The 15,294-nt window shown below is 41.4% G+C and overlaps 1 protein-coding gene across 2 annotated transcripts; it reads right to left on the bottom strand.

The window, feature by feature from the left end:
* Nucleotides 1–1,637: 1,637 nt before the first annotated feature.
* On the bottom strand, nt 1,638–15,294 carry AQP4 (aquaporin 4). 2 transcript variants are annotated; one of them, XM_027674849.1, is made up of 5 exons: nt 15,019–15,294; nt 10,388–10,802; nt 9,305–9,469; nt 8,871–8,951; nt 1,638–6,267 (listed from the first exon to the last, which is right to left on the bottom strand). In XM_027674849.1, exons 1-5 carry the CDS (start codon nt 15,090–15,092, stop codon nt 5,989–5,991), a joined length of 1,014 nt encoding a protein of 337 aa, XP_027530650.1. In that variant the 5' UTR covers nt 15,093–15,294; the 3' UTR covers nt 1,638–5,988. The 2 variants fall into 2 exon arrangements, with proteins under 2 accessions (XP_027530650.1, XP_027530657.1); XM_027674856.1 differs by lacking the exon at nt 15,019–15,294 and adding an exon at nt 14,864–14,963.

The raw sequence follows: 15,294 nt of genomic DNA, 5'->3' as shown, positions 1-15,294 counted from the left end.
CAGTGAGATTATGTCACAGTCTTTGTACTTCTAAGGATTGTTTTTCTAATGAGGCAAGAAAGGTCAAAAGAAATTAATAGGCAAGATAACAGTTATCAGTTTGATACAAATAAAGCAGCATATAATGTTTGCAATACACTACAATCTGTGACAGATAAAGGAGTCTAAAGCCAAAGAGTGTTTAAAAGGAAACTGATATTACAAATATCTACTCCCTAAGTTCTCTTTTTAAGCAGATGACTGGGGCACAGTTGCTGTTTGTAGTTGTTGCTGCTGAAGCCAGTGTTGCTGCTGAAACCAGTTTTGCCACTGAAGCTTAGAGTAAGGACATCACTCACCCAGCAAGGCTCAGCCTCTCCCATTCAATGGCTCAGATGTGATCCAAAAGCCTCCTGCAACGGGGACCAGGTTTTAATCCCCTAAGTGATGCCATAGTGCCCGTAACCAATGGGTAAGAGACATACTACAAAGATCCCCCTTGCCCCCATTGCTGTTTTTATGTTCTTCCCAGAATCCTTCTTCACCTTAACCCTGCAGAGCACTTCATCACTACGTGTTTGTAAGTCTCCAGACGCCTATATTTCTGTTTTGTACATATCTCAAAACATCAGAGTGGCTCCTTCCTTACGTGGTTGTGACCTCAAAATAATTTTGCTAGTTCTACCTAAATTCCCTCGGGAATCTGTTTCAGTAAGGTACAAATCATGTGTGTAGTAAGTTATATGCAACACACACAGACACACACTTCCATAAGCCTCTTGCGAGGTGCCTCTGGAACTTGGATATGAAGAAACTGAAGGCAAGAGCTAAAGCGCTGCCAAGGGGTGAATTTCAGGTTTGAGCCTACTCTCAGCCATTCCTACTGATTAGATGCTATCCCAGATGATGGATTTTCATATTAGTCATTTTCAGGATCCTAATCTACCTCCATTAATGTAATAGGAGTTAAACTTTTCATTCCAAACAAAAAGCTAGACAACCAGAAATGTAAATGCTACAGGACCTGATTTCCATTGCTGAAGTTCCTCGTTGAAGCTTGGTCTCACAAGTCATGCTTTAGTGAAAGGGGTCTTAAATGTCAGTATGATTTCTATCGCTTTTCCAAACCTTAGCTCCTCACTAGTCCCGTGAATTTTTAAACCATCTGGCAAAATCAGTGATGTACAATATATGTCCTGGTTTTATCTGGGATTAATTTCTTCTCCATAGTTGGTACAGTGCTGTGTTTTGGATTTAATGCTGATAACCCACTGATGTTTTGGGTTTTTTTATTAAACTATTCTTAACCTACAAGTTTTACTTTTGATTCTCCTCCCCATTCCACTGGGGTTGGGGGGAGGCGAGTGAGCAGCTGCGTGGTGCTTAGTTGCCAGCTGAGCTTAAACCATGATAACATACCAGCATAATTTTTGCTTTAATTAGTTTAGCTCATTTCCTTAAAGATATTAAATCTCTTGCGCAAGCACCTCTCTTCACTGTTGTATATTTTTTCATGGTAAATCATTCATTCTCAGTTGCACACACTTCCAGACTCCTCTTAAGACATGTCCTATTGGTTGGATTTGCAGTTTTTCCTTATATTTCAGTCTGAGCTTTACAATCACTAAATGTTTACAATAATCACATGATGCCTTTTTTTTTTCACAGATACTTTATTTGCAATAGCAGTGTGAGAACAGTAGAATACATGTGGGAACCAGAAAATCAAGTATGATTTTATAGTGTATTTTTTTCAGTAGATTATTCCAAATGTTACATATGGAAATTTTAAGTCCTATAACATTAGTTCTGATATCATGGTGACTAAGCATTTAAACAACAAGCAGTCTTGTAGAAAAATCCATGTATTGCTTTACCTCATTTGTCCTAAATTTCAGACTGCAACAGTGTGATTTAGATCATGTAAGTGGGTAGCAAATACTTCAGTCTATATTTACATCTTGTCTATTTAGTAAGTCCTTGAGAAACTTAGATACAAAGAGGCTGAATTGAGATACAAAAAATTGTGCATGGTGTTTTCACTTCTCACCTTGAAAAGAAAGGCTCGCAATGTAAATTCTCACATATTTTAATTAGATTAAAAATATTGGATGGTGTATAATATCCTGAATGTGTTACCCAGACTACAAGTAAGATGTTACAGAGCACAGCAGCAAATGCTCTGCCAACAAGCACTAAAAAGGTAGAAATTTGATGGCCATCTAGCTTTCTACTGTGGTAATTACTAATAATCAGAAATAAAGCACACTTTGAAAAGCTGATATGCAAATACATGTGACAAGCCTAAACACTGCATGAGATGAGTCTCACTCCTGTTTTCACTGAAAGAATGAAAGATACAGCTCCCAAACACTTCAACAGGAGAAGCGTTATGATGACAACTCAAATGCTGCAGGGTTTTTAATTTTTTTTCCTGAGAAAGAATTTGGGTGATAAACTCCTTCACACAACATAAAAGGTATTTGTGTGTGCCAATAGAATCACCCTTAACTTCCCTGCTTTCTTTTCTGAAATCCAGTGTTTTAATATGAATGTGTTTGTTAGAGTGCAAATATAGCATAGAAAACAATCATGCCATCATGGGGGAGTGAGACTCATCCATTTTTTTTAGGACCTCAGAATGATGACAGACCTGGCAGACTTCTGGTAATAACCATCCACCCTAATAAACAAAAGACGTTTCATACCACAACCAAGAAATGCTTTAAGAGGACACCAAGTTATGTTATGAGGTGCAACTTAGAGCTGAAGAGCTTTAGAACATAAATCTCATTCAAACAGTACCAAAGTACATATTTTAAAATAATACTAAAGCAAAAGTATTTCAAATCCATAAAAATGTCATGCTAGTCTATTATTTAACCAAATGTGACTACTGTACAGTGATGACACCATTGCAAAACAACTTAGAGGAGCACATATCACTGTGTCAAAGCTAAATCAAGTCCTAAGAGATGCTCAAGAGTGATGTTCCCTTTTATGATGGTGATGTCTTGTGGTGTGGCAGAACCACCTGTGATGACGGACACTTCTAAGAATTTACTTTAGGGTGTGTCACAAACCTCAAGTTGAATGCATTTTCTTCCAAACTTAAGTATCCTGCTGAGAGCCTCTGATTTTAGAAAAAAACACAGTGAAGTGCATGACAGAAGCCATCAGACCCCAAAAAAGCTCAGGACCATTTCCACCGTAGTCAATGACAAACTCCTGCATGAGTCTCATTCTGTGGGAGCAGGAGCAGATCTACCACATATTGCTTTCCTGCTAATGTCTGGTAGCATGGCATCATCCTTTACTGTCTAGTGGTCTCTATTTTAGCTTCTCTTCTGTCCCCTGATCTTTTCAGAAGTCTCAGGATCTGATGTCCAATAGTCTCTCAGAGAGGAGTTCTCCTGGGACTGGTTCTGAGTGACACACCTCATTAATAAGAGTGTTTTAATGAAGAAGATCCTCCTAACAGAGCTGGCTGGTGCTATGCTCACTTTATGCCCACCTCAGCAGCAGAATTAGGCTGGGTGAGGAAAACACACATAAAGCCATTTGTGTAAAGGACCCTTAGGCATAAAACAAATCACAGTTTCTTATTTAAATAACACAGTACCATGCAAAAATCACAAATTAAGGAGTGTCTTGAAATACAAAAATGCAAACCTTTGCTTAAAAATCCACCAGTTCTATGTGTATGACACTTTACTTGTGGTAAGTCATGCAAAAGGCTTAACCAAAGAGTCCCTTTAACAAATACAGCATTTGAACAATATAGAAAAAAACCAAACCCAAACCAAATGCCTAGACAAAACTTCCCCAACAAGTTTTCAACTTCTCGTTGAGTCTGTTTAGTGTGGTGTTTACCCATCTGAGCAGAGGTGTAACACCACACCTGTGTTGCCCTTCCCCAGAAGACTTAGTCCTTGCTGTGGGAAGGAGCTCTTATCTGTGGTTTGACATTGTTCATTGCAGGTCCCCAGCCATGCCCATGCCCTTGAATCGTGAGGCTGTCCCTGTGTCGAGGCACAGCTAAGGACAAATATGAGCTGCTTTACTAGACTTGACAGGTAGCCACTGCCATGAGAGGGAGCATGTCTGGTGGGAGGGCTCACATGTCAGGAGCAGGGCTATCACACAAGGAAGCCCTGACCTGTGCCTGCCTGTGCTACATGCTGTGCCTGGGTGGAATACAGGAGAGATCATGGTCCAACTGCAAATGCATGAAGGAGTCATGAATCTCATGCTCAGTGGAGGGAACTTGTGCCATTTTAACCGGGTTTAAGACAAGAAAAATGTGAAACTAGGAAAAGGACTATAGTAGGACACACTGGGACTGTACAGTGCTGCAAGTAGGGGTAGTAGAATTGCACTTGGATCATAGTGCACAAATTTGAGTGTTGCAGGAGTTTATTATCTCATTAGAAACATCTAATTCCCTGTAATAAAGATTGCATGTAGAGTATGTCAAAGAACAGGCAAGGCTAACACAGCTCACAGTCAGGACTAACACTTTTTTCTTTTCTTTTTGCTAAATAGACAGGAGTAGCTTTCAATTTAAAAATAAAAACTATATAATTACAGTAATAATACCATGCTCCTGACTGTTTTGCAGCTGTATTGTAAAACTCAAAGCTGCTGATCAGAAACAAAAGCAGTAAGTCAGTAACAGTTTCACAGAAATGTTCTGCTGGGCTGATTATGTCTGTCAAAATACTTCTATAAGGGAAAGACTGTTTACTGAACATATTTCATGTACCTTTTCCTCTAAAATACCCTGTGCTTGCATATTTTCCTAACAACACATAACGAAATCTTAGCTAGAGGTGTAATTAAGACTATATGAACACTGGAACAAGCACAGATCCCATTCAAATAGTCAGGCATCACAACAAAAAGCCAGAAGCAGTCAAATTTTTATCATCTGTTATAAAAAAAATATTTCCCAATCAGTGTTGCGATACAGTTAAAAGTTAAAACCTCTCTACATCGCTAATAAATTAAAAAAACCCATATCTCCAACCATCTTGTAAGAAAATAGGTAAGTAGTTTAAACCTTTAGTTTATATAAATTAGCACAGAAATGTGTATTTGAACAAGTGCACTGAAAACAGATAAGCCTTCTTTTCTTCTGGTATCTCTTGTAACAGGAAAGCCTTTATATTCTTTGCATGACCTTGAGAGGCTGCTAATACTAAATGGTCGATAGTCAAACCCGAGGAGAGTGTTTCACCAGATAGACAATGACAAGAGGGAGAATGCAGTACAGTGAAATGCTTTGCAACCTTATTACTATACACTTCAACATTCCATTTTCAGCATATTTACTCTTGGAGATGTATTTTTATGGCAAATTACATAAGTGAAATTTGATGGGTTGATATATTTTTTAAAAAACCTACTAAAGTATCGTTTTTTCCGAGGTAGTTTGCAAGGAAATAGTGATGTACGTGAGTGGAAACAATACTCCTTTGCTTGACTGTGAATAAAAGTCTTAAACACTGCTGGTGCTGCCCCTGAACCTTGCAGAGAATGCTTAATGGATACGACGTTATAATCAGAGCTGACAACAGCCAATTAAGTGTCAGAAGAACAATCTGATAAGTAGGTCTTCATGTCTATAGGCATTTCCTGGTATGTCTTAACTGTCAATCTGAATGTTAAACATCTCTATCTTTATCTCATTATTGACTGATTTATTAAAGGAGAATGTTTTCATCTCTTTTTTTGATTTTGGGGTTGCTCCAGAAAGAAGGAAAGGAAAATACTAGGAACAAGTCTTAATTTGCAATAATAGGTGGGGAATCCTAATTATAACAAAATCCTAATCCTCCAACTGAGCAGGTGTATGGTTTGGTGACACCAATCCATGCAGCGGCCCACACCATACCTTTCAAGAAGTGGTAAATGCTCAGTCTAGAGGAGATCTGTTTCTTTAATAGGTGGAAGAATATCTGTGGACGTGCTAGGAGGCTGCTCTCTGCTTTCAGTGCTTCTTGCTAGTCATACAGAAGACAACACCTCGCTGGATGGATCTCTTCCCTTCTTGTCCTCACCCCTGTCAATATCAATCACATGAACTATGCCAGGCTTCAGGATCAGGTCATCGGTCTCTACTTGGCTCCTGTTATCGTCCACCTCGATGTACTTCCCTTTGGAAGGCTGGGTAGCCTTACCGAAAACATCTTTGAAACGGCGCTTGAGTTCAACGTCTGGGCAATAGACGTACTCATAAAGAGCACCAGCAAGGACCGCTCCTATTATTGGTCCCACCCAATACACCTGCAAAAAAGAGGTGGAAAAAAACCCAGACATTAAGCTCTGGAGCAAATAAAGAAGCCAGGGTCTCAGAGAAAAGCATGTAAGTACAGACCTTACCCAGAAAAGTTTCTACAAAATGCCCTGGCCCAATTATTAAAACCAACTCTGCAGAAATGCATGGTCACATTGCTCCCTGGCTTTCATGAACCAGAATGAAATCTGCCATCCAGTTTATGAGTCAGAGAAGTACAACTACCATAGGTTTCACAGATGGTGACTTAGAGCTCAGTGTAAATGAGTGCTCTAAAATCACATGTGAAGTTATTCGAAAGGCAGTCTCTTGTTAGTGGCATTAGTCTTCAGTATTTTTTCTTTTTTCTTTCTGCCTTCTCCGTGTGTCTCCCAGCTATTTCAGCCCTTACAGAAGTACTCCATAGTCACCTTGCAAACAGTCATCTAAACGATCTCACATCCGTGGGTGCAGCTCTTCCCTAAAAACTCCTCTCACGTGAGTGTTTCAGGAATCACCAGGCAGTGGACCCCACGGAGCAAAGAGGAACCTACACTGACATTTCAGTGAGGTACATTTACTACTTCCCTGATGCCCTAAAAAAATTTTAATCTACATATCTGGTTACTAATTTTCTGGAGCAGACTGGCTGAGTGGCAGTGAAGCTATGGACATCTCAACAAACAGAGGTCATCCTCTCTGGCTGCCCTACCTTCTCCTATCAATAGAAACCAGCTTTTTTCCCCCCTCTTTATGGGAAATTTAACTTATTTTTTAAAACTTTGTCCAATAATACAAAAGTACAGGTCCTTCATCCTCCTTACTTTAACCAAACAGAACTATAACATTTCTTGAGACAAAAAAGGCCACAGATCCTGGTGGAGTCATGTATGTCAAATACATCTCTGCAATCACATACAACAAATAGCTGCTCTGGCACAGCTTTACTTTTAAACTAGCAGTGGTAAGAAGATTGAGAAGCAGGCCGACATCTTCAAAGTGAAATAATTTTGTCAAGTTTTATTGATCCATCTCTTTACAAGAGGCCTCCTCTAACTTTTCATTGCTCATTGCCAGCTGTAGGCCACGTATTTGGACTGTTTGCAAGAAGACATACAAGTGAAACACTGATGTAGAAAAGTAATTTCTTTCTACATTTTCAACCAATATGACAGTTAACGTTCAAGAGAACAAAACCTTTCCTGGTGTACACACAAACAGTTCTACTTCAGTATTTCAGACTCATGTTTCCAAAATAATCCAAATTTGGCTTCTAATCCTACAGAATACAACAGGCATTCAGCTACCAGATAATTTGATTTGAATAAGCAAATATAATGAATATAACACAACTTTATAGGTACCTATCTATTTCAGCACGACACCCAGCAGTTCGGTAACATTAGTAGGTGCCAAAGCCCACAGGCTCCTGTGAATGGCATGCCAATGTCACTGCTCTTGAGGAGGAGAAAAGGCTGTCTTTCCAAGTGGCCAGGACAGTAACTAAGCTTCTCCTACAAGTTTCTCCATGGTACATTTGTTTATTGTTTATAGCTTTAGTTATAAATTACAGGCTTCGTCAGAGTATGGATAATTAATCTTGTGAAAAACTACAGCAGTTTTTCATATGAACAAACCATTCACTGATAATGGGTAAATCTGTCTCAATAGGATAACTCTTGGGAACAAAGTTACACATGGTATCGTGTTTGCAGAATTTGAGCCTTAGGGCCTGAAGACAATGCTATTTCTGTTATTAGCTGCAGTGAGAGCAATGTGGGCTTCAAACTATAAAAATCAAGAAAATCCTTCCACGCACTGTAATATGCAGCTCTTCCAGTTACCACTGAAAGTGTCCCCAGAAGTGCTTTCCCTGTCTATAACTAGGTGAGGCTGAGTTAAGACCCATCTCTCCCTTATAAAATGTGAAATGGTTTTTAATAAGTTGGATAGTGGGATGCTGTAGAAAATGACTGCATCATTCACAATCTGTTTATCACATTATTTCCTGCGCAACTGCTCCTAGTTAAGATGATACTTTCAAACTGAAGCAGGTAACATCTGGTCTGGACTGCAAAGACCAGACTGAAACCTCTTCATCTCTCACTACAAGCATTCGCTGAGGCAAGTTGTCCCCCAGGAACCACATCACAGAGGGTTCCTCCTCTCATTTTTATATATTTCCCCCAGTTTGCTGCAGAACCAGGAGAAATGTGAAGTCAACAGAATTACTTCCATAACTGTTCACCACATGACCAGCAGGGTTTGCAATATGCCTTGGAGGATTTTTCTTTCCAGCAGTTCAATTCTTTCTGTTTCACTGCATTGCTTTTTTTTGTTTTGAACTTTTTGTATGATTTCCTTTCTACCCCAGCTACTAGCTCCACAAAATGGCTCCTGAACAGTAAGAAGGTATTCCAACATGCTGCATACTGCACTGCAGTCCTAGGTGAGGAGCATGATGATACCTAAGCTTGGGGCGGGACAGTGTATGCCTTCCTTGGTGATTGTCTCTACGGGATGTACTGGGAGAGAGAGCTAAAAGCAAATGATGTATGAAAAATTCTGATCTCTGTTTGTTGCTATGGTGAAGGAAGCATGAAAGTAGAGTTACCCATTGGTTTTCCCATCTCCCCATGATGACAGCAGGTCCAAATGATCGAGCAGGGTTCATACTGGCACCGGTGTAATTGATCTAAAGCAGAGAGAAAATGTTACCTGTTATTAAAGTCTTGACGATAGGGATTTGATTTCTACGGAACACCCTGGTTTTGTATGGCTTCTCATCTTGACAGTGGGTATCATCACTCTCCTGAGTCTTATCATAAAGTTAATGAAGTCATCACATAAACAGCCAGAAAAGTTCTGGTGCAACACCCTACCCAAGGGACACTCCTGCAAACTCCAAAGGGTTTTCGCATGGATCCATAAAGAATACAGCAGCTATATTAGCTGTAACAGCTCTAACAAACAAAAGTTTCCATTTACTTCTGAAGTAGTCATAAAGGGTAAAGGGATCTATTTTTTAATGAGAAATCATTAACTTACAGCAAATAAATGTCCAATTGCAACAGAAAATCCAATTGCTAAAGCTACTGAACCAGTGACATCACTTCGTTTTGAATCACAACTAGCAAAAATAGTAAAAACCAGCTGGAATGTAATTATCAACTCCACCAGGAGTCCATGCCCAGCAGAAAGATCTCCATGTACCTGGAAGAAGGGAAAGAAACACCAGAAATGAAGAAAAGGTGATTTCATAAATCAGAAAGCCATCACGTACATTAAATGTGTTTCAATGAATAGTACTTCTAAATGTTACAGAGTAAAAGACAACAATGAACTTTTAGAGGTACAGATTCCCCCCCTCTCCACTTTCCTTCTTTTTTTTTTTAAACTTTAAAATATTTTTTTATTTTGAGAGTTATGGAAAATCACTGCTGGACTGAGAACAGAAGGCTTAACAGTAACATCCAACATGGACTTCAAAGTTAGACTGCAGAAGTGTAGTTTATTTTTACACAGGGATTTGCAAATGCTGCATTTCCCTTTCACCATTTTTTTCCTTGGGAGCACTGTAATTTACTATTCAATTATAAATTCATTAATTAGCCCTGACTTAATTAATTTAAATTTCAATTAAAAATTAAGCCGTGTGCGGCTCAAGTGCATTTTTAATAAGTCCTGCAACAGGGCTAACTGATGGCATTCCTTATTAGTTTAGAACAAAGCTGAAATCTAAGCCACAATCTATTTCAAAAGTATGTCATTTTAAATTGATGTTTTTTGAATCCCCATCATAATAGCATGGAATTAATTTCCCCCCTCCCCAGCCCATATAAAAATGGCATTTCACGCATATATTATTTAAATTTTATATGTAAATTAACATTACCTGCTGTCATCAGATTTGGGGAAGTTCTAGGAAAGAGAACTTCTATAAAAAGAAGAGCTATAGATAGCACACTGCATAAACCTATCCTAAGGAGAGCTCTAAGCCCTGTCTAGATGTAAATAAACCAGCAAGCCCTTAAAATCTCTACTTGAACTTCCTTCATTCTGGGTGACACTGATTATATTTTCTTAGGATCTAAGCTAGTCTAGTTCAAGAGCCAGAGGAGAAGTGATTACCGCAGTGACCCCCAGGCCTCCTATCACGCTTGGAGGTGTGACAAGGTAAAGGATGCCTGCGCCCACGATGGCTCCCAGGCACTGGGCAAGAATGTAGAAGATGGACTTGGCGAGGCTGATCTTCCTCGTGCAGACCATTGCCACGGTCACAGCAGGGTTAATGTGGCCTCCGCTGATGTGTCCAAAGCACTGCACCATGGTTGCAATGCTGAGTCCAAAGCAGAGGGAGATAAGGACCATGTCTACAGGCAAGGGCTTCTCTGCTCCACCCCAGTTGATCGTGGAGCCGAGGCTGAGGAGGACAAAAATGAGCATGGCCAAAAATTCTGCCGAAACAGCTTTCCAGAAGGCCTGAGTCCAGACTCCTTTAAACGCCACCATAATTCTCTCACACTTACACAGACGTCCACACTTACTGAAAAGGAAAACAAATCTTCATCAGAAGTCACCAAATGCCTGTTGTTCTCCTGTTAGGGGTTGCTATTCAGCAGATTTTGGAGAGAAGGCTGCAACGCTGAGTATCATTGGCCTCGGACAACCACAGACTATACTCTTAGAGCAGTCTGTCCTTAAAACACAACCAGTGTTGGAGTGTATGCAGGACACAGGTTAATTAATCACTCCTTGAGATAACTCTGTCCATATAGTTTCAGCTCCCAAAAAGCAACGTCTGTATATTTTGAAATGAGTATGAAAATAAGTGTATTCTTCCATGCTAGCTGACTTCTTTCTGATTTAGAGGCTGTATAACTATACCACTTCAAGTGGCCTCTTGATCAACATGTTCATTAAATCAGTGACTATCCTCTTTTTCTATGCAAATCTGTACTTTTCACAAAGCAGGTAAGATAATTCAATAAAAAGTAGTAACTTAGTCAAAGCCTAATGTTTTTGATGACAGTGTAGTGTTGGGAATTTGCCCTGGGAGCTAGAAGAGAAAGTCTATTTACTTGAACACTCACATAGACCAATATTTCAAATTATACTTATGCAAAGAGCAGTTTCTTCACTGTGGATGTAGGGTGAAAATTTAATTCAGGCAGAAGAATAGATGCAATCCTACATTCTGAGCTTTAAATCAATCATGCAATCAATAAAGTGCTTTCTTTTGGGCTAATGATGCCAAGTGAGCTGGGGAATAGATAATATTTTCTGTATGTGTGGTGTGTAGAACTCTGCATGGCAAAGAAAGGAGTGTCTTGTTTTTTCTCTCTGTCTGGAGATGCTATTTATCAGTCTACACTGCCTTCCTGATGAGTTACAATTTTGTTAGATGTTCAGATACCTATGAAAGTGGGTCACCAAAGAAAAGTTATTTGTGGTATTAATAAATTAGGAGAATAAGCCAAAAGGGAAGCATTTTAATGAGTTTCTAAGGCATGCTAACAAGATTCTTCTCTAAAAACAAAAGCAAAAATCCTCCAACCCATCCAAGAAGCAGAAAACAAAAGAAAGAATATTCAGTCGCTACATTTGGGAACAGAATTTCAAGTGAAAGATGGATGAATTTATGCTCAGTTATTTGAGGTAACGAAGTTACAATGCATATTTAATATCAGTTACATCAGAAAGAAGCATAAAAGGCATGTCTGCCCTTTTCAAGTTATTGCAAGAGGAATGGACCATGAATTTCTTAACAGTTCCAGTGAGTTAGGGAAAAGCAATTTAATCCTGTGACTGGAGCAAGTAAGTTGTTTCCCTGTCTCATTTCCTACGCTAATTTACTCTGTGTTTTGGATAGGCCATTTGAACTCTGTCTCAGTTCTCTAGACTCTCATGTGAGAACAAAAATTACATTATCTCCTACAAATGGCTGTTGAAAAGTGCTTGTGAAGTGATCTGAGACACCTCAGCAGGACTTGCTCTACTGGAGAAGTGAAGCCAGAATCTCAAAAGAGAATAGAGTCATACCCCAAATCTTCTGATTTTGGGTCAAACTCAAGACAAATGAAAAGATGTTTTTGTAAGATCTCACATTAACAGTCAGTTAATGATCAACCATCTAGACTAGACTTTTTGTTTAAAATGACCCCAAAACCATTGCCTCCCTCAAAGCTGAAGCTCAGAGGTATTTGGTTGCCCTTACCTTTGAACCCTATGCCCAGCTTCACACTGAAACTTAAAGGCTTACCTCTGACACCCTTACTACTTCCTCACTAATAATTTATCTTAGTGACCCGAGTAAGATGCAGGTGCTATATCCATACTGAGAAAAGTTCATTTTCCCAGGGCATGTCCCAGGTGAACATTTAATATAGGGATGACACGTCATGAAGCCCATGGAAAAGAAACCTGGATGCACAGACAGGAGAAACAGCACTCATCTACCCTTTCACTCATCAGCTCAGTTGGGATGCAACCTGGATTTCCCTGAGCAAAATGCAAGCCCTGGTGTTATATTCAAGGTTTTTGGAAAATTTCCAGCCACCAAGGGCACTGTGAGGGGAACGTAAGCTTATGGAGCACGGGAGAGAGGGGTATGGTAACTCCTGATGTCTTTGTTCAAGTGTGCCTGACCATCCCTGTCTGTATGCATAGAACAGTGAAATCTGCAAATTAATTACACACCTTCTTCCTGGGAAGTGGATAGAAAAAGCAGTTTGTATTTGGCATTAAAATAATGCAGTTGGCTTCTCACTAGTTGTGGAACATCTTGGAAAAACACATTAAGAGTGAGCGTGTGCGCAGGTGCACACAGGTGGAAGAGAGAGACAGGGAGGATGCAGAGGATCACACCGTCTGCTGAACTGCTGACGGGCCTGACCAGAAGGAGGGTGCCACTTATGAAGGACACATCTCATACTGCTTCTCCAGTTGAGACCACATCGAGTCAAATCAGTCAATATTATTTGCAGCCCTGAAAATGCAAACTGTTGCATGCAAGCCAAAAGCTTCAAACATAGAAGCTTGCTCATCAACATGAAGTTTCTGTTCTTCTAGAACATCATACTACATAGAACTCCACTGTCAGCCATACTTTGGCAGTTAATCATCTAAACATCTATTTTTAATCCATACATGTTTTTCTGAAGCAGTCTGTTTTTCTATAATTTCAACACCCAGCAAAATACTCAGCTGTCAGGGACAAATTTTTCTTTCAAAGTGTGCACCTTCCTTCCTAACAGCAAAACCTTCTATAAATGTTGATAAAAGCTTAATACTGTGTTTGAGCCCTGAGTCCAGGTTTTCACTTAAATCCAAAGGTGATCAGCAACTTAAAAATCAACACTATCTCCAACATTCACTATTTTTTCAGCATGCAGTTAAACTTAAAGGCTTGAGATCAGACAGAGAGATGGCTGTGACAGGTCTGAAACTAAAATGTGACTTTCCAGCAGCTAAGATTTACCATCAAAGTTGCAAAACAATTTTTTTGGAGTAGTTGTTGTTCATGGTTTCCTTAGATAAATCCAAAATACAACAGAAAGCCACTTTCAAGTTATGGTCACACATTAATTTCATGTGGGGCCACGCTTGAAATTCTCTGGTCTGGACTACAAGATTACACAGTGAATTGTGTCTGATAGGATGCAAGGTGGGTTTTGCATTGCCAGCAGGGCTGCAGGCCTGATTATGGCTTCAAAGCCATAACAATGTAAATCACAACAAAGGCTTCAATACAAAAGTCAAACAGTATTTTAAAAATTCTTCTTTTTCTAATTAATACAATTTCAGAGAGCAGACACAGCCTGGAACGGACTTGTGGCTAGCCACTCCACACGACACTCCTGTCACATACAAGTTCTGTGTGTGGAGTGGCTATTTACAGTGGCATCTCCGCAGCAAACTCCCACACTGCCGACCTGGGCTGGCACCGCCAGCTGGAGCTCAAATGGACAACAGGCACCCGCTGGCCAACTTTGGGGAAGGAGGGGGACAGGCTACTCTTGCGAAACAAATGCACTGTCGAAAGGGCTTGCTTGTAACCATTTTGCTTCCTTTTCCAATACGATATTAACTGAGCAACTGACATGGATATCTACAGGACGTGGGGATCCTCGGAAGCCCAGTACCGCAGCTTTTTAGCTGTGCGGGACCCGGGCTTTCTGCACGCACGACTCTCCACTGCAGGACTGCAAGTGGACAATAGAGCAAACTTTTAGCGTGCGGAAAAGAAGAGGGGGTTTGCTACCCTCTGCCCCCTTCGGACCTCTGGTGTTAAAACCGATAGGTCCCGTAGTGCCTTCGGGAAGGGGGTGCCCTGGCTGCCATCCCTCGGTGCAAAACGCAGGAGAAAGGCAACAACGCAGAGCCCCTCACCTGGCTGCGCGCTCCTCCCGGGGCTGGGCAGCTGAGGGTCCCCGCGGGCGCGGACACGGGGTGCCCCTCCCGCAGCCGCGTACCCCGCTCCCCGAAGGTTTCCCTTAAAGTCATCTTTGGTTTGGGGGGGTGGACGACTGTCCCCGCCCGCCTTCCTCTCTCCTGCCTGCCGCTTGCCTTCCCTCCCTCCGCGCCCCGCGGGGGCCGCGCACTCACCCGCGGCGCGGAGCGGCCGCTCCGTCGCTCATGCCTCCCCGGCGGGCGCGGGTGAGCGGCGGGGCCGGGGCGGGCCGGGGCCGGGGCGCGGGGCGGGGGCGGGCCGGCTCCCGACGGCTCCCGACCGAGCGGCTGCCGCCGCCGCGCTGCCCTACCTGCTGCGCCGGGCGGGCGGCGGGGACTCGAGGCGCGGCCGCCGGAGCACCGGCTGCGGGTCGCTTGTGGTCATGTGCCTGTGCAGAGTAGTGCAGGGGGGTCGCGGCTGCCGGTCAAAAAGAAACGGCGCTGGTCTGCCCGGGAATGGGAAGGACTCAAAGGTTTCTCAGTTTCTTCTCTGCCACTCTGTATTCAAAGGAAAAAAAGCCCTAGTAGCTCTGCAGCCAGGGAGCTTTATCCATCTAAAATGCCTATGAGTACTTTAATAGAACTCT

The sequence above is a fragment of the Neopelma chrysocephalum genome, unplaced genomic scaffold (genome assembly GCF_003984885.1).
Source record: "Neopelma chrysocephalum unplaced genomic scaffold, ASM398488v2 Primary Assembly neopelma1_22, whole genome shotgun sequence".
Classification (NCBI taxonomy): domain Eukaryota; kingdom Metazoa; phylum Chordata; class Aves; order Passeriformes; family Pipridae; genus Neopelma; species Neopelma chrysocephalum.
The sequence above is the reverse complement of the archived record's forward strand: the minus strand, read 5'-3'. Positions and strand labels throughout refer to the sequence as shown.